The 27,687-nt window shown below is 40.5% G+C and overlaps 2 protein-coding genes across 3 annotated transcripts in view; one reads left to right on the top strand and one right to left on the bottom strand.

Moving 5' to 3' along the window:
* Window positions 1-8,318: 8,318 nt before the first annotated feature.
* On the bottom strand, window positions 8,319-19,346 carry ddx5 (DEAD (Asp-Glu-Ala-Asp) box helicase 5). 2 transcript variants are annotated; one of them, XM_048610963.1, is made up of 13 exons: window positions 18,943-19,338; window positions 18,200-18,371; window positions 17,257-17,353; window positions 15,484-15,617; window positions 14,635-14,700; window positions 14,409-14,550; window positions 14,163-14,323; window positions 13,693-13,865; window positions 12,515-12,625; window positions 11,545-11,606; window positions 11,393-11,452; window positions 9,869-10,093; window positions 8,319-9,199 (listed from the first exon to the last, which is right to left on the bottom strand). In XM_048610963.1, exons 1-13 carry the CDS (start codon window positions 18,984-18,986, stop codon window positions 8,688-8,690), a joined length of 1,959 nt encoding a protein of 652 aa, XP_048466920.1. In that variant the 5' UTR covers window positions 18,987-19,338; the 3' UTR covers window positions 8,319-8,687. The 2 variants fall into 2 exon arrangements, 1 of the variants encoding a protein (XP_048466920.1); XR_007264592.1 differs by lacking the exon at window positions 8,319-9,199 and adding an exon at window positions 10,328-10,530 and having other exon boundaries at window positions 9,976-10,093; window positions 18,943-19,346.
* A 272-nt stretch (window positions 19,347-19,618) lies between these two features.
* LOC109934830 (centrosomal protein of 95 kDa-like) overlaps window positions 19,619-27,687 on the top strand; it is a 49,621-nt gene continuing 41,552 nt past the window's right edge. The window contains exons 1-4 of the mRNA XM_048610859.1: window positions 19,619-19,815; window positions 26,257-26,385; window positions 26,518-26,625; window positions 26,950-27,060. Coding sequence (XP_048466816.1) covers window positions 19,794-19,815; window positions 26,257-26,385; window positions 26,518-26,625; window positions 26,950-27,060 — 370 coding nt within the window. The 5' untranslated portion in view covers window positions 19,619-19,793. The remainder of the gene's footprint in view (window positions 19,816-26,256; window positions 26,386-26,517; window positions 26,626-26,949; window positions 27,061-27,687) is intronic.

Below are 27,687 nucleotides of genomic sequence, written 5' to 3'. Positions count from 1 at the left end.
GCTCCTATGATGCTGCTTGGCCTGCTGTGTTCGTCCAGCTCTACACCTTGTTATCTCAGATTTTCCAGCATCTGCAGTTCCTACTATCTCTTAAAGAAGGACATATTCCTGGTAGCAAGGTTTTCAGGAAAGATAGATGGGATGATTATGGAGAACATTAAAGCGCAGGAAATCGAGAGGATGCCCCAGAGGGATCAAGGACAGAATGTAAAATTTGTTTAGAGCTGAGAAATAATAAAGGTACCATTACAAAGCTGGATTTATGTCCAGCCACCAATGTGTGGGGAATATATATAGGAACAGGTTGCAAGGAAGTTACAGAAAAGTGCAATTTGACATTATTACAATCCCAGTTTATGTAAGGATAATTAATGTAAAAAACAAAGATTGATGATGAATCCTTGTCCTTTTCAATATTTAACCTAAACCTTATGCCAGTATGTATGCCTACTGAAATTTGAGAATTTTTATATCAGTGAGCAAAATCTTATTGGGTACTGAGCGAAGGTGACTATGGCAAGATGTATGGCAGAATCGGACAAGATGTATGGCAGAATCGGACAAGACGTCTGGCAAGGTCCAACACCAGTTTCATCTGGCTGCATCTTTTATGCTTTTCACAAACAGTATTCTTGCTAGTCAGCAGTAAAATGCCAATGATGTGGATTAACACTTGATAAATGCTTTGATAAACAACTTATCTCATTAATATTCCACCTCCCTTCTTACCAAACTCACCACAGATACTAGACATTGGGAAAATGTGACCAGGAAACGTGTGTATCTGGTGTTTCAGCTTGTTGCTTGCTCCAAACAACCTTGATGTTGCTTACAACAAAACTGAAGCCCAGTGCACGATCAATGGCATCAGGTGCACACCTGCCACCATCACAACCATCCTGGCACCTCTGCCATATTGCATTCTGGAAGTACAGGCTTGCATTCTAGTCAATAACAGTGATGCAATAGGGACACTTTGTGCATGAAGACAAGCACCCAGCTGGTTGGAAAAGCTAGGTAGGTGCAAGTGGATGCAGATGCTTTGGGTGGGGACTTGGGGAAGTGTGAAACCCATGGAGTTAACAGGATGAGCTACTAGGAAGGGAATGTGGATGCCTGAGGGCTCACTGGTATGTTCAAACTGAGGCTGAAAGCCACTGTCAGAGGAGTGCTCACCATTGCCTTCTATTGTGATATAAATCCAAAGTGCGCAGTGGAGAAAAAAATGGCTGCAAGCTCCCTCAGAATAGGAGAGACAAGTGATTTAACCCATGGTTTGGTGGGGACCGATGCTGCAGCAAACACTGAACATAAGGGGAATTAAAGGGAAAGCAAGCGTCACAGGCTCATGCATTGTACAGCTCATAGGCATGCAGGCTGCTGACTCCCTGGTCATCCTACAGAACTAACCCTCTCTATATGTTGCACCTCCCTGGCACAACCACTACTGAACAACTGTTTAACAATTAAATTTTGTACACAGAGGAAGGTGAACATTAGGGATATTGAACAAGAAGGGACAAAGGCGTCATTATAACCTAGTGGTAAGTGTATGTATTATTCTGGCCTCCAGATGGCGCAGCAGGCTCTCATTTCTGACACATCCACAGAGCCTTGGCTGTGGTCATGAAGTAGTGCTGGATGGTGTGAAGATGTGGAGAGCACTTACACAGAGGTTCACAAATGCATTTAGCATACTTCCTAGTTCTGCAGATGTGCAAGGGGAGCTTGTTCGGCAGTGGAGCCTGTTAGCCGTGGAGGATTGGTGAGTCATGAGTCAAGGGATACTGGTCTCACTGAACATATTCTGCACAGTTTATTCTAGCAATGCTCTCTTCATTGAACTGGAAACACACTGGGCTGAATACAAAGTTTTTTGGAGGGGTTTTGATGATAAGCCAAGAAAGTTTTCTTGACCAATCTTATCAAACTTTGCCTTATTAACTGTCTAACCCCATGATGTCTCTCACCACCAACTTCTGCCCCACAAGGAGAAAGGATAGTGCCAAGAGGCACCCAGCTGAAGATAGAACCACACACAGGCCCTCTGCACTCTCTACATAGGACACTGCAGAGTTGGCCAGAATCTCCACCTCCACCCTTGCCATGCCCTTCCAACCTTTGGAATTTCAAGCTGAGGAAGGTCAACTTGCCTCTGACAAGTAGACCCTCAGAATATGTGCCCCAGACATAAGCGCCCCTGGGGTTGCTCCACAAATCCTCAAAGGATAACAGGGAGCCATTCAAGAGGAGGGGAAGAAAAGAGAAATGCAGTTGTAATTGGGAATAGTGTGGTCAGGGGGATAGACACTGTTCTCTGTACCAGGATATAGAGTTCTGAAGGCTATGTTGCCTGCCTGGGTTAAAGATATCTCATTTGGAGTGCAGAGGAACTTGGAGTGGAAGGGGAAAGATCCAGTTATTGTGGTCCACGTAGGTACCAATAATGTAGAAAGCGGGAATATGAGCAGCTAAATGCTAAATTGAAAAGCAGAACCAAAAAGATAATACTACTTGAACTGTGAGTAAAGTGGCACAGGGTCAACAAGGCTAAAGAGGTAAATGCATGGCTGAAAGATTGGTGTGGGAGAAATGGGTTTGAATTCATGGGACACTAGCACCAGTACTGGGGAATTAAGGAGCTGTTCCGATGGGACGTGCTCCAACTGAATCATGCTGGGCCTAGAATCCTGGCAAATCGTATTACTAGGGCTGCGGATAGTATTTTAAACTAAATAGTGGGGAGGTGGGTTCAGTTGCATGTAAAAAGTTAACGGGGCTGGTAGGGCCCAGCAGAGGTAAGCAACAGGACAGAGAGTTTGGAAAGGTTCAGGAATCTAATTTCTGGCAGAGCAGATAAGGGGACAAGTATTTTCTTTTCCTTTATTCATTCACAGGATGAGGGCATCACTGGCTAGGCAGCATTTATTGCCCATCCCTAAGAGTCAACAATGCAGTTCAGAGTCAACCACATTGCTGTAGGTCTGGAGTCACATGTAGGCCAGACCAGGTAAGGATGGCAGTTTCCTCCCCTAAATGACATCAGTGAACCAGATGGTTTTTCCTGACAATTGGCAATGGATTCATAGTCATCATTAGACTGCTAATTCCAGATATTTATTGAATTCATCCATGTGCTATGGTGGGATTTGAACCCAGGTCCCCAGAACATTATGCTTGGTCTCTGGATTAGCAGTTCAGCAATAATACCACTAGGCCATTGCCTCCCCCTTGAGAAGTATGAGAAAGGGGAAAGTGAAACGAGGACTAAGGGTGTTGTACATAAATGCACAGTGTACGAAACAAGGTAAATGAGCTTTTAGCACAGATTGAAATTGACAGGTATAATATTGTGGGTATCAGAGAGGCTGCAAGGGGATCAGGGCTGGGAACTAAATGACCAAGCCTCAGAAGTCAGAATGTTTAGAATCTGTGAGAGTAGAGATGAAGAACCACAAAGGAAAAAAGAAATCCTGATGGGAGTTATATGCAGGCCTCCTAGAAGAAGTCAGGAAGAAAATGAATCAGAATTTGGAAAGGCACTATTACAGTGCTGAGGAAGGGTCACTCGACCCACTGCGTTAATTCTGATTTCTCTCCACAGATGCTGCCACACCTGCTGAGCTTTTCCAGCAATTTCTGTTTTTGCTTCTGATTTATAGTATCAGCAGTTCTTTCAGTTTTTACTACTACAATAATCATGGGGGATCTTCAACGTGGAAGTAGACTGGGAAAAACAGGTTGGTAGCAGATGTCAAGAAAACAAATTTGTGGACTGTCTATGAAATAGTATTTAGTAGAACCCATTAAGGGGCTGGCAGTTCTGAATTTGGTAATGTGTAATAAGGCCGATTTGATTAGAAAGCTTAATGTGAAGGAACCCCGGGGGACAGTGACCATAATATAATAGAATTACCCTAGAGTTTGAGGCAGAAGCTGGAATCAGATGTAATTGGACTACAGTTGAGTAAAGGTAATTGCAAAACCCATGGTCGATTGGAAGGGGAGCCTAGCAGGGAAAACAGTGGAGCAGCAATGGCGGGAGTTTCTGCGGGTATTCAGGAGGCAGAGCAAAAATTCATCCCAAGGGGAGGACTGAGCAACCCTGGCTGACAAGAGAAGTCAGGGACAGGATAAAAGCCAAAGATAAAGCATTCCTTGTAGTGGGAAGGACTGAGAAGATTTAAAAACGAGCAGAGGATGAGTTAAACAGAATAAGTAGGGGAGGAGGTGAAATATGAGGTAAGCTATCTAGTAATATAAATTTTGCTTTTTATTCATTCACAGGTATGGACATTATTAACCAGTCCAGCATTTATTACCCATTCCTAATTGCCCAGACAGCAATTCAGTGTCAACCACATTGCTGTAGGTTTGGATTCTCATATAGGCAAGACCAGCAGTTCCCTTCCCAAAAATAATTTAGTGAACAAGATGAGTTTTTCCTGACAATCAACAATGGTTTCATTGTCATTAGACACCTAATTCCAGATATTTATTTAATTAAAATTCTATCATCTGCCAAGGCAGGGTTTGAACCTGGGTCCCCAGAATATTACTCAAGTCTCTGGACTAATAGTGTAGTGATAATACCACCAGGCCATCACCACCTCTACTATAATATTGCATTATTTTTAAAATATATGAAAAGTAATAGAAAGGCAGAAGTGGACACTGGAAATGAAGTTGGAGAAGTACTAATGGGCAAACGAGAAATGGCAGAGGAACTGAATAGGTACTTTGCATCAGTTTCACAGTGAAAAGTACCAGCATCATACCAGAACTTCAAGAGTCCGGTAGCAGAGGTGAGTGTAATAGCCATCGCTAAGGAGAAGGTGCTGAGGCAGCTGCAAAGTCTGAAGGTGAATAAATCACCCAGACCAGATGAACTACACCCCAAGTTCTAAAGTAGATAGCTGAGCAATTGTAGGAGGATTGTCCATGATCTTTAAGGAATCACTGGAGTTGGGGAGGTTCCCAGAGGACTGGAAAAAGACTAATGTAACACTCCTATTTAAGAAGGGAGGGAGGCAGAAGACAGGAAGTTACAGGCCAATTAACCTGACCTTGGTTGTTGGAAACATTCTAAGAAGTCACACTGCACAGATCATAGTCCAACAGGTTTATTTGAAATCACAAGCTTCCGAAGCGCTGCTTCTTCATCAGGTGAAGTGGAGGGAAACACACAGGTACAGAATATGTAGGTGGAGAGGTAATGGCAAGATAATTCCAGGTAATGAAGAGTGTCAACTAAGTACAAATAGTGTAAGTGGAATGGCAATAGGCTGAATAATAAGTCTTTGCAGGTGATCAAAAGTGTCAAACGGTGTGAATAAACTGCTGAATAGCAGGTGAAGGAATGACCTGTGAACTGATTAAGGCAGAGACATAATTTAAAAAATCAAAAATAAGATCGTGCTAGAGACAAACCAAATGGTTGAAATAACACTGTAGGTATTAATTGTGCCACTTATTCCATTTGTTGAGTACTTGGAAGTGCATGGTAAAATCAGAGTCGGCACAGCTTCAAGGGGAGGACATGCCTGATAAATCTCTTAGAATTCTTTGAGGTGGCAATGAGCAAGATGGACAAAGGAGAGCCAGCGGATGTGATCTATTTGAATTTCCAGAAGGCATTTGACAAGGTGCTGCACAGGAGGCTGTTAAATAAGATCAGAGCCTATGCTGTTAGGGATAAGGTACTGGCATGATAGAGAATTTGCTGACTGCCAGCAAGTGAGGATAAAGGGGTCTCTTTTCAGCATGGCAGCCAGTGATTGTTGGAGTTCTGTGGGGTTCAGTGTTGGAACTACAACTATTCACATTATATCTTAACAATCGGGACAAAGGAACTGAGGGTATTTTGCTAAATTTGCAGATGATACAAAAATAGGCAGAAGGGCAGGTAGTGTTGAAGCAGCAGGGAATAGTGTAGAAAAATTTGGACAGGATAGGAGAGTGTGCAAAGCGGCATATTGAATACAATGTGGCAAGTGTGAAGTTAGGGTTAGCCTTGTAACCATTTTGACTCTGACTACTGTATGAACCTGCCTCCAGTCCACAGATCCTGGAGAACTGGAGGAATTCCCAAGTGCTTATTTCATTCAGGTTATTAAACATCATATACATTATTTGTGCAGTGATGTTCATTGCTTCATTGTACATTAAAAAGGTGAATCTAGAGTCTCATTGGCCCAGATGCAGCATCACTGCCAGAAACACTGTTCCAAGTCCCACCGTGTCAAAGGTGTCACTTACCTAAACAGGTGATTAAAAATAATTATATTGTTTTGGTTTTGAATACAGGGAGCTTATCCTGCATCCAAATCTGTTTAGATTGAGCATTTAGCAATGGATTATCAACATCAGTTGTTCAAATTAACACCCTGCACAAACTTATCAGTTTTGAAAAGGATCACACAAAGTCAGTGATTTGGTGGTGGGAAAAGTTGTTCAGTTGGGTGTGGTAGCAGTTGGAAGCAAAGACATCCTCCTCACCTTCCCGTGATTTATCCGGATTAGATGGATTTCCAATATCAACTCATAATTTGGGAGATTGTAGTCTAACTGCTTGTAACAAAATCAGGAGAATCTTGCATACAAATTGACAAATCCCAAGATAGTCAGTGACATGAAAACAGCTTTAAGTTCATCATTGATTCTTTTATATCATGGGATATGTGGCTTAAGCCTTCACATACAGATGTCTGAAGGAAAAATGTCTAATCCCTCCCATCCCCAGTACCATTTCAGGAGTAGTAATCACAAGCTTACAGAGGCTCATGTAAATTTTGGTTTTCTGATTTTCAGTTCTAAAAATTTACTGTTTAAATTTTAATCATTACCTTGAATTCATGCAAGAATGATTCCAACTGGTCTCCCATCTATTGGCCCACACTTTAAACAGCAACCACTAGCTAGCAAATTAAAATTAAATTCCTAAGGAGTAGGTGCATGGGAAGACCAAGAACTGACACTTTCAATCCAGAATTTCAGAGACAGCCAATTAGAAGCTATTTGCATACTACTAGTTCCAGAACTAAAGTGACTATTCCCAGCTTTGTCAATTTAACAAAGTTTATAAATATTAAGCAATGACTACTCTACCAGTCTTCAATACCACTCCAACTGAGAATCTGACAAATGGTTCAAAGCATTTTATGCAGTTACCTCAAGCACAGGAAAGAATAAACCTCTCTTCTGAGGCACTGGACTGCCAAGTTTGATTTTTAGAAAGGTTCTATTACTTGAAATATACTTGCTGAACTTAAGACACTTGGAAAGGAGCAGACCTGGAAAATAACACCTGGCGACAAACTTCCAGTTCTATCCCCCCAATTCCCAGTTCAAGAAATAGTGACACATATTCCTCTGAAAAAGGTGGCATAGTTTGCACTGATGTGTCAGAGTGCCAGGGACCCTGGGTTTAAACCCAGCTGTGTGTGAAATTTGCACAACTTAGTGTCTGCTTAGGTTTCCTCCAGGTCCCACCTACAATCCAGATGTGCAGGTTGGGTGGATTGGCTATGGGAAAACACAGATAGGGTAAAAAGTGGAGTCTGGGTGGGCTTGTTAGGCTGAATGGCCGGTTTCCTCACTGGAGGCATTTTGAGCACTTGCAGGTATGAAAGACAAGAGGGTCACCATATTGACGTATAATTGATAACATCTCACTAAAATGAGGAAGCAGGACTTGCAAACAAGAGTCAATATTTCTTTATCTTAGTGGGAACATTACAGGTATTTGAAAGGTTGCAGAATCCATGGCCAAGCTCAAGTTCTTTAGGATCAATTGCACACAACCAAATGTATTTGGCTTATTTGTCCAGAAAATGAGGCCCAATGTTATTTATTAATGTAGAAAACTTGGTCATTTTATTAAACAAAGTAGTGAAATGTCCCATATGCTAGAGGGATGATGCAGTTGTGCTGGATTTACATTTCAACTGGTCACTTGCCTCAGTAGTTAATAGTAATTAACTGTTAGAAAAGGCTCATTTTGCAAATATTCTCTACTAGGTTAGCTTCTGCTTGAATTTAGTTCTTCCCTCAACTGCTGTGGAGTTGGTAACCAGAACAATGCAAGATCCTGTAAACACAGGTCCAATCCAGGACATTTTAGTTTAATCCAAGGGAACGTTTAGTGTATCAGTCAGTGCATTTGTTTGAAGTTCTGTTGAAAAACCCAGTGTTGAAAATGGTAATTGCACAATTAATTGTACATGACTACCTACAAACTGAGGTACCACCTACTCATACAGGACAAATTAATACAAGTGTATGTGGTTGGATTAAACATGCTCACTAAATAGCCAAGGAATTTTTTAAATTTTTATTTAAAATGACATTTTGGCAGTTACATAGATACAGAACTCCAAGACTTTCAAGCTTCCTTATTGGAAGGACATGCATCTTTACATACACTGTGGTACTTTTATGCATAAGTTAAACTTGTATATTAATCTGCCATTCTATTAGAAAAACCATGAACAAAAATTTCAAAGGAATGTAAAGTAATAAAAAAATTAAATAGTGGGGAAAGTGCACCAATCCTACTGCTGCACTGCAGTCTTTCCTGGAATATCAATGGTTTTAATATTAAAGAACTTTCTCATCCTCTCCTCAAAACAAAAAGGTACAGTACAAGTCAGAAGAGAATGAAAAAACTCAACATTTAGATCAATAAGTTATTTTTGCATCCCTCCATAAGCAAGAGGCATAGGATAACCAGTCTGTGCCTGGAAACCCATTCCCATTAAAGGTGGGGGTGGATACTGATACTGAGCACCCACAGATGCCTGTTGACCAATGCCATTGCTCTGCATGGCATTTGGACCAGAATGATTACCTCCAAATTGCTGGACTTTGCTACCAGCCTTGTAACCATTTTGACTTTGACTGCCAAATGAACCTGCTCCCTGGTTCACAGATCCTGGATAACTGGAGGAATTTCCAAACCGAGATATACTTCCAAAGCTGTTTGTTGAGCCAAATTTTCCAGAACCAAATGCATTTTGTCCAGCTGCGGTATAACTTTGAGAGTTAAAACCATTTTCCCTGCCTCCAGATCCATATACCCTGTCCATGCTATCCCTATTTCTAAAACCATTATAACCCCCACCCCTGTTAGAACTAGAGAATCTGTCTCTTCGGTCATCACGGCGATCATCTTTATATCCACCCCTACCCCTGGAACGACCTGTATAAAACAAAAACGAGGACAGTTATGTAATGACCAACATTTCAGATTTTAAGCTTGAAATGCAAATTCTACAAAAAAAATTCATGCTCTAAAATGACCCCAGAGGCTGTATCAGATTGCTACACTTATGAACTTTCAACACAACCTTAAAAAAAAACAACAACACTCTTCCTCTCTCCCCACCCCATTATTTCGCAAAGCCATCATTTCAACTGGATCCTATTGGAGGCTAGTAGATACGTTGCAAACATTAAAAAATATTTCAGGTACATCCCCACAGCAGGTGGGCATGAACCTGGGCCTCCTGGTTTAGAGTTAGGGACAGTGCACCCTAAAAGTCTTAACCAGCCTCCAAATATTATTTGGCTTGAATTGCTTTCCACTTATCTTCATAGGACCAGCTCATCATTCATCACCCTTTACCTCAATGGCAATTATTCTCAACCCCACCATCTTAAGCTACCTTTGACCAAAATGTTAGTGATCACATCTAATTTTTACTCTGGCCCAACACCCATTTACCTATCCCTGTTCAAAGTGGTTTTGGAAGCAGAAACATCTTGATCAATAGCATTACATGAAAATGAAGGTTGCTATTTAATAACCTAAATTGGTTAGATAGTTTTCAGACAAGTTTTACTTCATTGTAAAATCAAGTACACTTACCTGAACCTCTGTCTTCTACCATCTGAATTAGCTTTGGGTTGATAGCCTGATTTGCTTCACGAAGCACAGAGATAAGGTCATTTGCTTGCTTTATGTTGCCAGGAGTAAAGAACGTGTAAGCTGTGCCAGTTTTGGAACTGCGGGCAGTTCGCCCAATGCGGTGAATATAGTCTTCAGAGGAGTTAGGGTAGTCATAATTGATGACAAATTTCACATCTTCAACATCTGTAAAGTGTTGCAGTGTTGCAAAAGCAGGTGCCAATTATGCACACCACAACAGTCAGATCAAAAACAGGAGTTAGCAATTGAGCAACCAGCAGCAGCATCATGACTGTAAAGCAAATGTTAAAACAACCCTTAGTTCAAATCCTGTGGGAATACTACTGTGGGAAGAGAAACCAATGCACACTCCCCTTAAAAAAAACCCAAAAATCTGAGAGAGATACTTTGATATCTTACCATTGGGAGTATGCATTCACTAGTCCATTCCCAAGTCAGCGAACTCCCCACATGTTATCAAGTGACATCCGGATGCTTCTACACAGTTGGGGCCACTTTGTACATTGTTGCCTCTTCATGTGCCATTCAGGACCTTAGAACAGTCAGGCAAGGTCCTTCCTACACATTCATGAGAAGCTCAGGATTCAGGCCACACTGCACGTCTTGCCAAGACCAAAATAGACTACAATTAAACAGAGCCCAATGGACATCTTTATCCCCAAAATCTCCCTACTCAGGTTTTCCATTTGACATCTCGTCTAGGCAAGCACTTCTTAAGAAGCCAGTGTTCACTTGAGAAAATGTCTGTTTGGCAGGTCCTGACATGACTAATATGTACTAGGTGAGGGAGGAACTTCAAAAAGATGAGGGCATTACACTGCTAGATTAGTGTTATCTAAGCTGGGATCCACCAATCTTTCACTAACTTGTGCCAGTACTCACCAATTTCTTAAAGAGGATCTTACTGATGTTAATGCTGCTCTCTCCAAAAAAGTATAAACATGAAGCATTGAACAAAGTTTAACAATTAGACACTTGTTCAGCACACTGCTATTTGGGCAAACTCACTACAACTTGTTTAAAAAAAAGTTACAAAATTTAGCCAACCAAAAAAAGGGGAATGAAACTAGGGCACAAAAATGGGAGTGAATAAAAGTAAACAAAAATGAACCAAAAGATTTAACAAAATGAGTGGCAAGTGCTTCAAGTCATCCAGGGTGAGAACAGGATTTTAGGGTGGCGGGCTAATGTTGATCATTCCGCCTTTTGAAGATTACTGGCACACAATGCTCTCTGCTCAGCATCTCTGTACTCGACTGGGTAGCTGCCAGCCGATCACATCGATTAGTCCTCCTTCCCCCTCTCGAGTCCTCGAACTGTCATGCCTAGGCCCTGCCACAAAGACTGCACCTTTACACAACTTAGAAAAAAAACGCAAAGAAATGTTAAAGAAAGCAACGATATACTTTCTTTAAATCTTTGAATAAAGTGAGAAAAGCCAGAAGTTGAATTGGCATTACTAACCTAAACCTCTAGATGCAACATCTGTGGCAATAAGGATTGGTGCTTTGCCTGACCGAAACTCTGAGGGAAAAATGAAAATGAAAGTGAAATGAATTGTCAAGACAATGAATATTCAGAAATACAAAGTAGTTACAAATTAGACTACCACTTACCATTTAGAACCCAGTCACGCTCTGGCTGACTCTTGTCACCATGAATGCACATTGCTGGCCATCTACAAGAGATTAAAACATGCACAAAAATCTTTTTATTTAGATAAATGTTAACACGGCTCTACATCTTTCAAATCCACTTCAACTGCAACCTACAAGGATGTTTCATAAGCCACTGCAGTCTCTTACACCTTCCCCCCAGGTCTGCTTTGTCCTGTTAAACTAGACAGAGCTTACAGAGAAATGTCAGATAGCCTATAGCTTAAGCTTACTGCTCCACCTATCCATACAATTTAGGAGCAGGGAAGACAGTGGCAGAGGCACTGAACTAATAACTTAGAAGCCCAGGATAATATTCTGATCTATATGCAATGCCAGACTTTCAACAGCCCTCCAGATAATAAATGTTGGGCTAGAAAGTGATGCTTACACCTCACTTTAAACATTGGTGTGGACTTGTGGCATTTATATTGGTCCATCAAGGGGCATTTTCAGACTTTGGAACACTGAAGCCTACCATCACCACTAGTTAACATGTAAAAGAATAAAAAGCTAGCGAAAGTCAGTTTTACAGACAGACAGAGCAAAAGGACAGAGGGGCTGGGACCCATTCATTGTCTGAAGCTGTTGAACAGTTTTGCATCTATGATGTCTCTCAAAATGTTTTTGTAAAACTGTAGTTGGTTTAAGGTTTTAGCGAAGACTCGTAGTTCAGGTTGTGGGTGAGGTTGTTGACTTGCTCAGCAAGCTGGCTTGTTTTTGTTCAGACGTTTCTTCACCATGCTAGGTAACCTCCTTAGTGAGGCCTCCAATGAAGCAATGTTGTTCCAAATATATCTGAACGAAAACAAGACAGCTCGGCAAGCAAGGAAACAACCTCAACTTTAGCCAGTTTTACTATTTGACAAAAGATAGTTACAGAACATCTTACAAGATTTTAAGCAGTGTGGCACATTTAACCATTACTCACCCATCTCTCCTCATTCGCCGTGTAAGCTCATCACATCTCCGTTTGGTCTCTACAAAAATGATAGTTTTGTTTTCTTTTTCACTCATTATCTCCTCCATCAACCTTAGCAACCTAGAAATTGAAGCAGAAGCAATGACTGCTTGAATTATATAGTGACATTTAGACAAAGATAGAAAGAACATAGATTGTAGCCATGTACACCATATGGTCCTATAACATGGGGAAGGGTTGGTCAGAAGGCAGCAGTTCTGCTTTGTACAGGGTGAGAAGTTTGTAAATGTTCATGATCAGAGGGATTTGTACATACTCATGGAACACATTAATTGCTGTTCCTGGAGAACTAGAGATAGAGATAAACAGCACGCTGGCCTTCATCCATTTACTGTAGCTCTTCAGTCATAAGGCTGTTTCATTGCCGTTATACAGGGCTACAGTGACAACACAACCAGAGTGCAGTTTGGTCTCCATGTCTAAGGATTATGTATATTGGAGACTGCAGAGCTAGAGTTCACCAAGATTTATTCCTAGGATGAGAGCGGTGCTGTGCAAGTTAGATTGTTTATTCTCAAAAAAATTAGCTCCATTACTACTTCTGCTCATGGAGACAGTTCTAAATACAAATATTCTTGCATAACACCAAGACAAACCACAAATTCAACTGACAGTTACAGGACTATCATAATTAGGCTCAGGTGGCCTACTCCTAAGAGATAATGGCTGGCATGATCCAGAGCAGAGCAAAGCAACTGACCTAAAGTCATTGGCTTTTAAGTTTTTTTTCCTACTGACCTGGTAAGAACCAGTGCAAAGAACAGTTAATCTTGCTTTGAAGCCAGCTTCACTGGTCATTATTTGACACATCTTAAAGCTCCACTTGAAAGCAATTACATGATGCACTAGTGAAGGAGAAATCCAGTAGTAATGCTTCAATCAGGACCTGCTTCACCAAGGGATGCCCTTTCCTTGAATTTGGAGGTCATGGATTTGATAAAAAAAGTCTCCTAAAGCACCTGGGTGGTTGCTGTAAGGGAGCCAAAACTTCAAATTTCAAAAAGACATTTGCTGATATAATACAAGTCCTAGACATCCCATACAATTTAAAGGGCAATACAGAGGCAGAGATTTATTAAAAGAACGTAATCTGGACAGTCATGGATCTAAACATTTTGTAAACTCACTTATCATCTTTCTCAACCTCTTGGCACACATCGATAATCTGCAGGATGTTGTGATTAGCACTAAGTTCTAAAGCACCAATATTAATCTGAACATATTCCTTCAAGAAATCTTCAGCCAACTGTCGAACTTCTTTGGGCCAGGTTGCGCTCCACATCAAGGTCTGTCTGTCAGGCTTTAGAGGAAAGAAAATAATATTGAGTGCACAAAAAGAAAAGAAACCAGGAAGTCAACTACACTAGTCTTTCCATCCCTACTTCCCCACCTCACTCCATCAAGACATGAATATTGGACTAAAAACAGATTCTCAAAATCAACTAAAACTTGCTCTATAGTGACACTGTTGGTCAACTATGAAATTGCAGTAGACATTTGTTTCTAGTATATTCAGGGCCATTTTAAATCTAATCAGTCAGCCATTTTAAACTATTTGCAAATTATTTACATGGGGTGTTAAAAGAGAGTCACTTACCCTGATTTGTTCAACAATCTTCCGGATCTGTGGTTCAAATCCCATGTCAAGCATGCGATCAGCCTCATCAAGTACCAGATATGTACATCTCCGAAGATTTGTTTTACCAGCTTCCAAAAAGTCAATCAATCTACCAGGTGTTGCAATACAGATTTCCACACCTACAACAAAAAAAGTCAAAAAGGTGATTTTGAGTATTACTGGAGAAGTGCAACTTATAAATATTAAAAGTCAAAGCAAACACACCTCTTTCAAGATCCCGAATCTGTGGGCCCTTTGGTGCGCCTCCGTAAATACATGTTGATTTTAGACGGGATGCTCTTCCATAATCATGTGCCACTTGCTGTACTTGTTGAGCTAGCTCTCTGGTTGGTGCCAGAACCAAACACTAAAGAAAAAGCAAGTTTTTAAAATTTTGGCATTTATGTTTACCAGCACTTCTTGTAACCCAAGAAATACAAAAGGCACTTACTATGGGACCATCTCCACGTTCCAGGAAAGGCTGATGGTTTATGTGGACAATGGCAGGCAGCAAGTACTATAAATGAAATTAAAATTGGTAAGATTTAATCCTAGAGTTAAAATGTTCAGCAATATCATTAACTGTGAATAATTGGATTGTCAGGGTACCAGACAGACAGACAGACAGACAGACAGACATTCTCAGCAACCCCCTTCAGCTAGCTTCAGATGGGTACTAGAACCACAGACAAGGAGCGGGTCATTTAGGACAAAGATGGAGGAATTGCTTCACCCCAAGGACAGTGGAGGCTTATCGTTAAATACAAATCAAATTTAAAAAAAACAATAGATTCCTACATATTGAAAACCATTAAAGAATGCAGAGATGGTGCAAGATAGTTGAAGTGTTGAAATCCAAGGATTTACACAGTTTATAGCCAAAGTTACTGCACCTGACAAAGCAAATTAGAAAACTTTTATGTAACAAAAGACATTGTACAAGAGAGACACCACTATACTATTTAAGGGAAACGTTGGATTTCAGGTCCTGCCAATGTATAGCATCTTAGAAGTTTCTTTATCGCATGCAATTCTTTTGGGATCATACTATGAACAGATTGGCTGTTGCATTTTCTACACTTCAAAACGTACTTTGGGTTGTAAAGGAGTCATCACACAAATTACAAATCTTCCCCATTACTATACACTATGACCCTTAAAACAATGAGAAATGCTAGAACATAGCACCACCATCAGTTGCATTAAAGAGTAGAAGTGTGGGACAGGAGGTTAAATGCTGGACTTGAATGGAAATTCAAAAACATGATTCAAAAAGTTAACAGGGCATAAATATACTTACAGCTAATGTTTTACCAGATCCAGTCTGCGCAATGCCAACCATATCCTTGCCACTAAGTGCAACAGGCCAACCTTGAGCCTGAATAGCAGTTGGCTCTGTGAAATTCTGCTGCATGAGAACATCCAATACGTATGCTACAGAACAAGCAGAGGAACAGAAATTTTTTTTAAATTGCAAACATTTTCACTAACCCTAGCAATAAAGTGTTTGTACTTTGCCTTTAACAGTAAATTTTCCATTGGCTCTGAAAAAGACAAGATCCTTAAATACTGGTCACTGTCCAAGTTACTTCGTTGACAGGACAGCTGCCAACATTCAAGAGCTGTTCCTATCATCCTTTGGAATTGAACAGTTAATAATGACATTGTAACCTGTATTAACTGGTTTCAGGCAGCTCAAATTTTGGGTATAGCTTAGTGTTTCTTGTCCTCCTGCCATTCCCTACAACATTACTCCAATGTACATTGGATGGTGGTCAATATTGTTAACCTCCTTGGTGAGCTGGCTTCTATTCTCAATCTGCTGAGATTTGTTTGAAACAGAAGAAAATTTTTAGAAAATGATCACAACAGATCTGGTAATTAAAGCAAACATACCACACCCTTGAAATTTCCCCATCGGCCACAATAATTATTCACTAGAGTTTAGTGCTGCAGGTAACTCAGCATGAGGTATTGACCATCACCCTAAATCACATCTAAAAATAGCATGATAGCATTTACTATAAAATCCACAATAAGATATTATACAGGACAGAAATTGCAGGGCCTCTAGCAGAAATATTTGTATCATCCATCATCACAGGTGAAGTACCAGAGCATTAGAGGGTGGCTAATGTTGTGCCATTGTTTAATAAAGGCTGTAAGGAGACGGCGGGAAACTATAGACCTGCAAGTCTGACATCAGTGGTGGGTATGTTGAAGTGATTCTGAAAGATAGGATTTTCATGCATTTGGAGAGACAGAATTGATTAGGGATGGTTTTACGTAGAGAAAACAGCGTATCACAAACATGGCTAGTAAGTTTGCAAGTGGCACCAAAATTGGCAGCAGAGTAGCCATGAAAAGAAAGTTAAGATTTCAAAGATCTTGACCAATTGAATCAATGGGCTGATGAGTGGCAGATGGAGTTTAAATTTGGATAAACGTGGGGTTTTGCATTTATACAAGGACAGGACTTATAGAATTAACAGTAGGGCCCCGAGTAGTGTTGTAGAACAGGTGTAGGGGTTCAGGTACCTAATTCTTTGAAATTCACATCACACGTAGACATTGTTCACATGTTCTGAGGAAGGGTCACCGGACCTAAAATGTTAACTGATATTTTCTACACAGATGCTGCCAGACCTGCTGAGCTTTTACAGCAACTTCTGTTTTTGTCACATGTAGACAGGTTGGTTAAGAAGTCAGTTAGCATGTTTGCCTTCATTGCTCAGACTTCCGAGTATAGCCAACTCCTATCATGTTGGGATTGTACAGGATGTTGAGGCCTCTTTTGAAGTACTGTATACAGTTCTGGCCATCATGCCAAAGCAAGGATAATTATTAAGAGGGAGGGAGGGAGAGTTCAGAAAAGTTAGAAATTATCCTTCCCGAGTTTACGAATAGGAAAGAACAGGCAGGTGGACTAGTTCAGTTTGGTAACATAGTCAGTGTGGACCAAATAGTCCGTTTCCCTGCTGTACAACTGACTGATAATAAAAGCACAGCTTTGCCTCATTAACTTGAATTGTATAGTCACAGATGCTCTAATGCACTTGTATTCCATACTTACTTGGAAAACTTGCTTCGACAAAGTTGAAAACTGGTTTAGGGCAAGCAAGTCCTTTTACTGTGATTTCTTTGTTTCTTCTATATTGTTCAATTTCTTGCTGCAATCAACAACAGCATCAAATCCAGTTTAACATCATTTAACAGTCATGTAAAAAAGTGCAATCCATAAATCTAGCCCCAACCCTAGTCAATTAGGGAGCGTTCCAACCTACCATAAAATAAAACCAAAACGAAAAGTCAGAAACAAAAGCAGAGATTGCAGAAAAAGCTTTCTTCAGTCTGAAGGAGGGTCACCGGACCCAATACGTCAGCTCTTATTTCTCTCCATTGGTGCTGCCAGACCTGCAGAGTTTTTCAGGTAATTTCTGCTTTTGTTTCCAGTCGGTCATCCTTCACAATAGAGATCCCATAGTAATCAGTTTACAGTTTAAGATACATAATCACCAGTTATGTATCTAAAATAGGAAAACTGAAAACTTGATAGGCACAAAAGCTCAGATGTAGTAATCTGCCCAAGTTCAACTCATTGAAACAAGTACAAGAACCACCATCAGCATTGATTAATACTTCCTCATTTAAAAGGCTAAAGACTTATGTCTGTAATTTTCCCTTGTCTGTTAGATGATGTCCACCAGGGGGATACCAAACATTAGCTGAAAATATACTATAAACCTTACTGTTCAGCAGTTATGTATATTTCAGTGGGCGGGCAAAGATGGCCCTTTAGTGACTAATAGGAATGAATCACCAGCTCACTCAAGAATGACCCCATCAGCTACAAACGTCAGCCCAACATCCTCCACCACCTTTGCCAAGCCAAAGCACATTGTTTCCCTTATAGTCTCCTTTAAGTGAAAGGATTACCATTTTGTCCGGTACTAGCAGTATTTAGTTTAACGAGTATATCTAGGGGTGGGGGGGAGAAAAAAGCCAGCCAGTCCTACCACAGGTCGGTTCATCACATCTACGTGCTCGACGTAGAAGTTCTTCTCGAATTTGGGCAGCTCGTCCAGGTCCCATTTTCTTTTCCTCAGCTTCTCCCCCGGCTGCCCGAATTTCCTGCCGGGCGGAGGCGCGTTCCTGCTACCACCGAAGCGAGGTCCACCCGAACCGAACCTGGAATGTAATATTTTTCCAGGAAAAAAAAATTACGTTTTTCAAAAACAAAACAAAAAAAAAAAAAAAAAGAGGAAAGACGATAGCAGACGTGTACTTAAAAAAAAAAAAATAGGCTGTCGACACAAGACTGTAAGGTTTTTGCCAGGTAGCTCTAACATCCATGATCAGCTTTGCCCACCCCCAAAAAACAGCATCTCCCGGCCATTTTAGATACAGTACAAGGAAGAAACCTGCAACACGAGGTCAAACAGAGCATCGAAATATAGAAATAAACAAAAACAGACTACGGCAAGACCAAAATAAATAGCAAGTTAGAAGAATATTTAACTGGCTAGAACCCCCTCCCAAAAAAACTGAAGTTCCTTTAAGAAATTGCTTTTATACGTTTTTTTTTAAAAAACCCAAATCACGCTCCCCACACCAGCCAGGATTTTGTCTAAGCGGAGCGCGTGGCGGCAGCGTCTTCTCATCCTCCAGAACGGAACCGGCTTTTTTTAAAAAAAAATTGCAGCTTAATAGAAAACTGAACATGCGTTTTTCGCAAAAGGAAAAAAAATCACAAACTCACCCGCCACGTTCCCGACTCCGATCGCCTCTATCGTAACCAGGCATCGCGAAAAAGTGGAGGAAAGGACTGCAAACGAGATGCTTGACGCTCGACGTGGAGCTGACTGTGTGAATAGACGAAAAGGAGGAAGCCGGTTGGAAGCTGAAACTAAAATGCCGGTTCCTTGTCCGCCTTTAGTCAAAGCCGGCAAGGGGGAGCCCGGAACTCATTCCGCATATCCCTCCGCAATTCAAATCTACGTAGCTGCTTCTTGACCCAAATATGTGCGGACCCCTTTGTCACTTCAACCTCCCCATACCGTTACCCAACTATTCAAGAATCGAATTGTTCCAGCTTTCTGGCGGCAGAGTGCATTTTAAACGAAACTTCATCGCCCATCTTCGATTTGACAGGGCCTACTTTGCCTCGCTGACGATTACAAATGAGCGAGGAGGGGGAGCACTCTCTTCCCCATGGCGACTGGGTGACGTCAATTAAACGACACCGAGGGTACGAAACAAACGAAAATGACGATGATTAAATAATAAATATTCATACGAACGCTGCCGGTGACAGATGGGGGGGAATATGTATTTGTGATTTTTTTTAAAAAAGAGTTAAAAATAAAAAGGCGGGGGGCGGTGCTGGGTGTAATGACATTTTCCGCGGGTGGGCGGTTGGTGACGTCATGCCCAGAGCCAATGGGCGGCCGGAGACGGTTTAAATGTACAAGGGTCCAGGGCTATGGCAGTGGACTGACAACAAACTGATTAATTGTGACTCCGATGTGACTGAGCTATTAGTGTTTCTTACTTCGCATTTGTTGTGTGTCCTGTCGAAGGAGAGAGAATTTCTATTCCGTACCGCTGGAGATGGAGGAGCAGGACGAGAGAGGTCGGTCGCAGTCGAATCGGCTTCAATTGTAGGCCAGCAGCCGCGCTGACAACTTTGCCAACAAACTTTCCCAGTGTTTTGATTTTTAATCAAGTCTACTGCCACGTCTTTTAACTGTCACTTTTTGTTTGAAATGATTTGAGTTATGTCAAGCAAAAATTATCTTATTTCTAGCTTCCCCCTCCCCATACACAACGATGTATTTAGCTATAGTCTACTTTTCCACTAGGAAAACATTCGTTTAATGTAATATAAAATATTTGCGTGTGGTGGTCATTATAAATCGAACTCGAGCTTCCTAACCTAACCAACAGTGTCAAGGTAACCAGAAGCTTGTTTAGAGGCGTCTGTTATCGGTTAAAATAATGATCGGGGAGGTCCTCGTCAAGCATATTTTTTAATTAAAACAAAAAATGCTGGAGAAACACCGGTCTGGCAGCATCTCTGCAAAGGGAACCAGTTAACATTTCGAGTCCAGTGACCCTAATGCTATTTGTTAATACGATTGTCAGTCCAACACTAAATTACAATTCAGTTTGCCTTATTCTTTATGCAATACTTTCCTATTAATACCAGTTCTTGCAAAGTCTCATATCTCTTTCCAACCAGTCACCCTAACCCCCGAGATTTAATGCACTTACAGAGAGGAATTGGTGTAATGTCCGAAACAACCTTTTACTTAGAGGGGGTTGAAGCTAGTAGTAGCCTTTTAAAAGGAATCGATTGGTTTTATTCCCTCTTGCCTTTGCCTAAGATGAGTGTGGTACTGCGCCTTCCGTTTTGGTTGTGGCGTAGCATATTCTAGCCAAGCTCTGTTTCCCAGGGTTCTTTCAAATGCTTCCATTACCACTCTTCCATCCTTGCGAAGATTTCTACCCGAAACGTCAGCTTTCCTGTTCCTCTGATGCAGCCTGGCCTGCTGTGTTCCTCCAGCTCCACACTTTGTTATCTTTGACTCCAGCATCTGCAGTTCTTGCTATCTCAGTAAATTCATATGTATTAGCTTTTGTAATTGCAAATTCGGGAGCACTACAGTCAATGAAGTACTTTTAAGTGTAATGTTGGATGAATGTCGAGTAAATGGTTAGGATCTGCTTCAAGACTGGTCACTAGTAATGTCTTCTATAAGATATAGGAGAAGAATTAGACCACTTGGCCCATTGAGTCTGTTCCACCATTCAATCATGGCTGATATGTTTCTTAACCCCATTCTCCTGCCTTCTCCCTGTAATCCTTGCTCACAGTACTAATTAAGAAGCTATCTACCTCTGTCTTAAAATGTACTCAATGACTTGGCCTCCACAGTCTTCAGCAGCAATGACTTCTGCAGATTAACCACCCTCCCGCTGAAGAAATTTCCCTTGCACATTCTGTACTGTTCCAGGGCTTGTGGGATTTTGAGCCCTCCTGATATGCCATAAGCCTTTCTTTTCTTTAGCCAATCCTATATATCCCTTGGTCTCCAGGGTTCATAGAATGTGTTGGTCCCACTTTTTGTCATTATTGGAACATGTTGGCTGTGTACTCTCCCTAGTTTTTTTCCATTACTCTGATGTAGATCAGATGGACCAGAAAACACCAGTTGTCAGGCCAGAACATGTGGCTTCTACAATAATATAATGTGTAAACTTGCTCCTGAACAGCATTGTGGGACTACCTACACCAAATAGATTGCAGCAGTTCAGCTTGGTAGCTCACTAATACCTTCAAAGGATAACTAAGGATGGGCATTAATTCTAGCTTGACAAATGATGCCCACATCCCATGAATGAGTGCAAAAGTCACACTAACCAGCAAACATACTCTCTGATTTTCATCATCAAGTCCATTGTCAAACTGTGCTTGTGTTTGAAGCCAATAGATGGGCTCTTCTAAAGTGGATGTGTCCAGTTGGTATTAAATATACCCATCAGGATGTTACAAAATGTAAAGATTAAACAACACGTCACTTGATTCTTAAGCTGTGTATAGCTTTAGGCAGGAATAATTACATAACCATTTTAGGCAGACACTAAAGTTCATTAATTAATAGTTCCGCAAATAGAGGCTGCTTTCTGACCACCAAAGGGCATCTACATGTGGAACAGTGCACACAAATCTAGTTGAAGCACTCCAGAAAATTTAACAATCCAAGATCACTGGGATTTTAATTAAGTTTTAATGTTTACCCATTTATGTACTAGAGTGTGGATGATGCTCAATTTTATGTCAGATCTAGATGTTCAAGGAGATAGAATAATTTGACTTACAAATAGATTCTTTTGGAAGTGCAGTGTTGAGCAACTAGGCAGGATAAATGCTTAATGCATGCTCGTTTGTGGAAAAATTACTGGTTAATTGAAAAACAGCTGGCCTCCTAGAGCATAATTTAGTTAGCTCTTCATTTTGATGTTTTTTTTATGTAGCCAATGAATAAGTAGTGATCCGTGGCAGTCATACAATCTTTCTCAATATGTGAGATTTGAGGCGTAGCAGTATATCACTAGTTTACAAAGTATAATCCAGCATTATTACCCAGTTTATGCCTTGTTACTAGAATTTCTATAAAGTACCTGCACCCCTGGACTGAAACACTACCACATCTTTGGTGTCTTCTAATTGGGGGTGCACTATCTTTGCGCTGCGTGCTGTGCACAACCTGCCAAAGCATTTCATGTGGCCTGACGTTTGCCTTACTGGCAGCTGCAAACAGCCTGAGGCATGGAAGCTGTACTGGTGATTTCACAGGCCATGTTTGGGAATACAAGGCTTTCAAGGAGATTTTGGCTTGAAGGGCATGTGCCGCAACATAGGGAGAAGGCAGTGAGAGTTTGATTGTGTAGAGGAACAATGTCAGGTTGTGATGGTAGAAGGGTTTAATAGGATCGATAGTCAGGTTGCTGTGTCATTCCTATTAATTTGTCTTTCCCAAAAACATTGCACATTGATTTTAACTTTTTGCCCTCCTGATTTGTATTACTGCATCCTTTTTTTTGGTCCATTCGGTCAAGATACTGAGATTCCAATTGACTAATTGATGATCTAATTAGTTTGAACCCTGTGCTTGTACGCACATGGTAGAATGGGAATCCTTACTCAGAAATCTGTTTTACCAGATTATATCAAAGTATCCCAGGGGAGAGGCTGTTGCAGTGGAGAGGAATGAAAAACAAATTGCACACTTTCTATTCCAGTGTAAAATGTTTGATGGGATAACGATTATGGAAATTTTTGAATTACAAACTCCCATGGATTTTTTTTGAAGTAAATGTGTGCAAAGAATGACAAAGAGAAGTGGTATGGGGGATGGGTAAGGGATGAGAGAAAGAGGGAAAAGGGGTGAGTACAGGAGAAGGAAAAGATGGAGGGAAAGCAGGATGAGAGGAGCAAACCTTATGCTGAAAGTCAACTTACAACCTCCATTTTCATGTCAATTCTACCTAGGTCTGCTCAGTGTGTGCCTCGCCCAGTGCTTGGTCCCAGCCACCACCACCTCCCCGGTGATCAAGTATTGGGGCTGATTTTTTTTTTCTCACTCTTTCTCTCTCCTCTACATCTTATTGTTTGGCAAGATTTGGCTTTATTAATGAGGTTTGTTGTTTTGTATTTTTAATGGTGATTTTTATTAACTAAATTACCAATTTGTTGCCTTTGAATTTTTCGAAGCTTAATTTTATATTGTGGCAATCCTTATGTTTCTGAATTTTGCTGACCTGAGGAAGAGCGAGATTGAACTGTTGCTCAGTGCCAACATTTGAAAAGCTTGGGCACTGCTATTCTACATCTTCTATCTGATCGTATTCCTTTATTATAACTTTACATAAACCAAAACACCAATTTTTTTCTCAACTAGTATTTGAGAGTGTACACACAAGACCCAAGCAATCTTTGATTTTTGATTCCTTTGGGAACCTTGCGGCCTCTACTTGATCTTTCTTTTATTTCTGCAATTCTTTCATTATATTTAATCAATTGGCTCTTTCATTGTCCCACTTCTCCTGCTATCCTTTTTCAATGCTATATGTCTGTAATGCTATTACAAATTAAGAAACAAATCACACTTCCTTATATTTTCTTGTTACAACTGTATTCTAATCAAGTGTATATCCTTATAAGTATAATGAGAATGTTCTGCAGGACCCAAAATTAACAACTTCTAAAGGTTTCTGATCACTTTAATGAGATGATGGCTACAACACATGCCAAGGCTCTATTTCATGAACGCTGAGGGCAGAGAGATGATCTGTTTCCAGAGTTTTGCCAAAATCCGTAGCTGATAGTTGGCTGGTAGTGCTTGTGGAAAGCATTATATAAATGTTGACTCATTTCCAGTCGAACTGGATTTTATTACCTAATAAGTCGTAACTGTGACATAATCATTAGTCCATAGAACACGACTCTAATCATTTGAAGAAATTTGACTAGTGGTGTTCTGCAAGGGTCAATGTTGGGACCATAACTATTCAAGTCATACATTAATGATGTGGACAAAGAAGCTGACGGCATTGTTGCTAAGTTGGAGTTGTTGGTTGCTTCGCTGAGCCAACTGGTTTTTGTGCAAACATTTCGTTTCCCTTCTAGGTGACATTGTTGATACTGTGTAGCCCCTGTTAAAGCACTGTTGTTCTGTCCCACTCTGAATTTATATGGTCCTGTCTGTAATGGCTGGCAGTCTTGTTTCTGGTGTACCGTAGTGGTGTGCAGATGGGTTCTGTTTCAACATTTTTGTTAATTGCATTGGTGGTTGCAAACCAGGCCTCCAGGAATTCTCATGCTTGTCTTTGTCTCACTTGCCCTAGTACTGTAACTTTGTCCCAGTCAAATTGACGTCCTTCTATGTCGGAGTGTATTGAAATGAGGGAGAATTGGTCGTGTTGTTGTGCTAAGAGTTGGTGTTCATGTTTCCTGCCCGTCTGTCCTATGTAGTGTTTCTCGCAGTTGCTGCATGGTATTTTTATATATCACATTCATCCTGTTCAATGTGGGTATGGGGTCTTTCATCTTTGAGAGTAGCTGGTGAAGTGTGGCTGTTGGTTTGTGTGCTATCCTTATTCCAAAATGTTGTAGGACTCTTGTAGTCAGTTCTGATGTGTTTCTAACATAAGGTGGCATAGCGTCTTCTTGGGTTGTTTGTTTGCCAGGCATCGGTGGACGAAGCTGTTAGGATAACCATTTTTTGCAAAGACGATTTATATAGGTGTTCCTCTTCGTTTTTGCGCAGCTCCAAGGTGTTGCAGTGAGTTATTGCTCGTTTAAATGAAGTCTTGACACAGCTCTGTTTGTAGACGCTGGGATGTTTACTGTTGTAATTCAAGATTTGGTCTGTATGCATAGTCTTTCTGGAAACGCTGGTAAGGAATTCCCCGTTGTTTGTTTGTTCATTCGTCTAGAAACAGGAGTTGATTGTTGTTCTCTTCCCTGGTGAACTTGATCCCGGTGAATATGCTGTTAATAAGGTGGTGAGTGTTTTTTCTAACTTTGTTTGTTTAATGATCACGAAGGTATCGTCCAGTAACTAGCCCATAGTTTAAGCTGGATCTGGGGGAGGGCTGTGCGCTCCAGTCTTTGCATAACAGCTTTAGCTATGAGTCCCGAGATGGGTGAACCCATGGTTATTCTGACATCGCCTTCAAACCCATAGTTTCCCTGCTGGGCACACTGACACACAGGCTAGCCAGGGAGTTAAAACAGAGTCTAAAACATCACACCAATGGATCGACCCACTCCACGTACTTCGCACAGGAATTCCTGGACAACATCAGGAACATAAAAATCGACAAGGAGAATATGGTAGTATTTTGAACTTGTATAAAGCTGCAAGTTGGAAGCAGGATTAGGCAATATGGCTTCTTTGGACCTGCTCAATCATATAATGAGGTCATCGCCAATTTGGTTAGAACATCAATTCCACATTCCCATTTACCTCTGATCTTTCACCCACTCGCTTGAAAAGAATCTATCCACTTCAGTGTTTAAAATTATACAGAGTTTCTGTTCCCTCATCTTTGAAAGTTCCAAAAACTTTACAACCCTCAGAAAGTTTCACCTCATCTCTATCTTAATGATGGTCCCTAGTTCTAGATTCTCTCTCAAAAGGAAACATCCACCCTGTCAAGTTGCCTCAAGTTTTTTATATTTCAATCAAGTCACTTCTCACTCTTCTAAATCTGGCAGATACAAGCCTTGTCAAACCAACCTTCCTTGAACACAATGTGCCCTTTCCAGGTATTAGTCAAGTAGATCTTCTCTGTTTTGCTTCCAAACCAATACATTCTTACTTAATCCTGGCCTATTAAGTGTCATTATAGTTTTTTTTTAAAATAAAAGTACTCTTGGCTCAATGAGCTGCATCTTCTTTGGAAGATTATACATGCTATTTTGTTATTTACATTAATCTGTCTCACTGCCTAACACAAATTTTGTGAGGTATACTAATTTTGTTACTTTGACCCATTGTTCTAGATTGGATTACTGTTGCCAATAATCTTCTTCGCAAGTGCTGTATTAATCAGAGGGTGACAAAGCTTTGTGAATGTGATGCAGGTGTATTTATTGCCCTTTACGAAGCCATTCTTGGTGAAAAGGTCCCAGGTAAGTAAGTCATAATTGATAATTAATTTGTAATAAATCCTGTTTAATACCACAGTGATCTCAAAGTTTTATTATGCTGTGCAATATATTCAATGAAAAGTTGTAACATGTAACTTTTTAAATCTATTACAGATTACATAGCTACTCCCAAAAGTCAGGAAGATGATGTCCATAATGTACAGGCAGTGATAGATTCATTGGCTTTGGACTACTTACAGATCAGTTTGTCGCATATAACTGGTCAGTAATAAATAAGGCTTAACCTCAATGGCAAACATGATTTGGGGGAGAAACACAGTTCCCACAGCTTTAATTGAATACAGACAATGGATTATTTATCTAATGTTCATGAGTAAAGAGCTGTGTTCAGAATTTGCTTTCTGATTTTCAGGCCCTTTGTTATTAACATTTGCAACAATTGGAACAAACAATTATTCAATGTTTTGTCCTCAGTTGCATCGAAGTATCAGAATTATGGGCATAACTTAAGGGTAACGCAAAGTTAATTTGCCTAAAAGAATTTGTGTAAATTTATGCTTTTTTTTTTTCTTTTCTCTTGCTCAGGAGAGAATATTATTCAGAATGACAAAGAAAGTATACGGAATCTGTTAGAAATCTTTGATGGTTTGCTAGAATATCTCACAGAACAGATAAGTGAGGCTTCCTCTCAGCACGGTAAGTAAATGTAATTTTAATAAACTCAGTGGAATGACAAGCTTCCTGGTTTGACTAATCTTTGAAAAATGTTTTGGTCATTGATCACAACCCACTTTTATGACAACTTAAATGTAAATCTGAACTTTGGCCTGCCTTCTGAAGGTACCACGGGTATACCTACATGTGCATTGCAAAGGTTCAAGAAGGCAACTCACCACAACTTTCTTAAGGGTAACTGAGGATGACCCAGTCAGCAATACCTCAGAATTGCAATTAAAACAAAACTGTTTGTTTCGGTGTTTAATACCTGTTTTTTTTTTAAGTTTAGCTGGTTCTGAATTTTACTTTGTACACAGTCTGTGCAAGGCAGCCTCCTTCATAAAAGGAAAAGTGCCAAGCATTGCCATATGCACACTGACCTCTCTCTCTAATGCTGAATGTTCTGTACTCAAAGATCTTAGATTTATCCCTCTGCACCCCTACCTTAATAAATTTCAGGCACAACATGACGTTGAACTTTTCTTCAGCAACAACAAAAACAGAAATTGCTGACAAGTCTTAGCATGTGTGGCAGCATCTGAGGAGGGAAATCAGAGTTAATGTTTTGGGTTGAGTGACAAAATGTTAACTCTTATTTCTCTCCAC

This window comes from Rhincodon typus, chromosome 23 (genome assembly GCF_021869965.1).
Source record: "Rhincodon typus isolate 14 chromosome 23, sRhiTyp1.1, whole genome shotgun sequence".
Classification (NCBI taxonomy): domain Eukaryota; kingdom Metazoa; phylum Chordata; class Chondrichthyes; order Orectolobiformes; family Rhincodontidae; genus Rhincodon; species Rhincodon typus.
The sequence above is the reverse complement of the archived record's forward strand: the minus strand, read 5'-3'. Positions and strand labels throughout refer to the sequence as shown.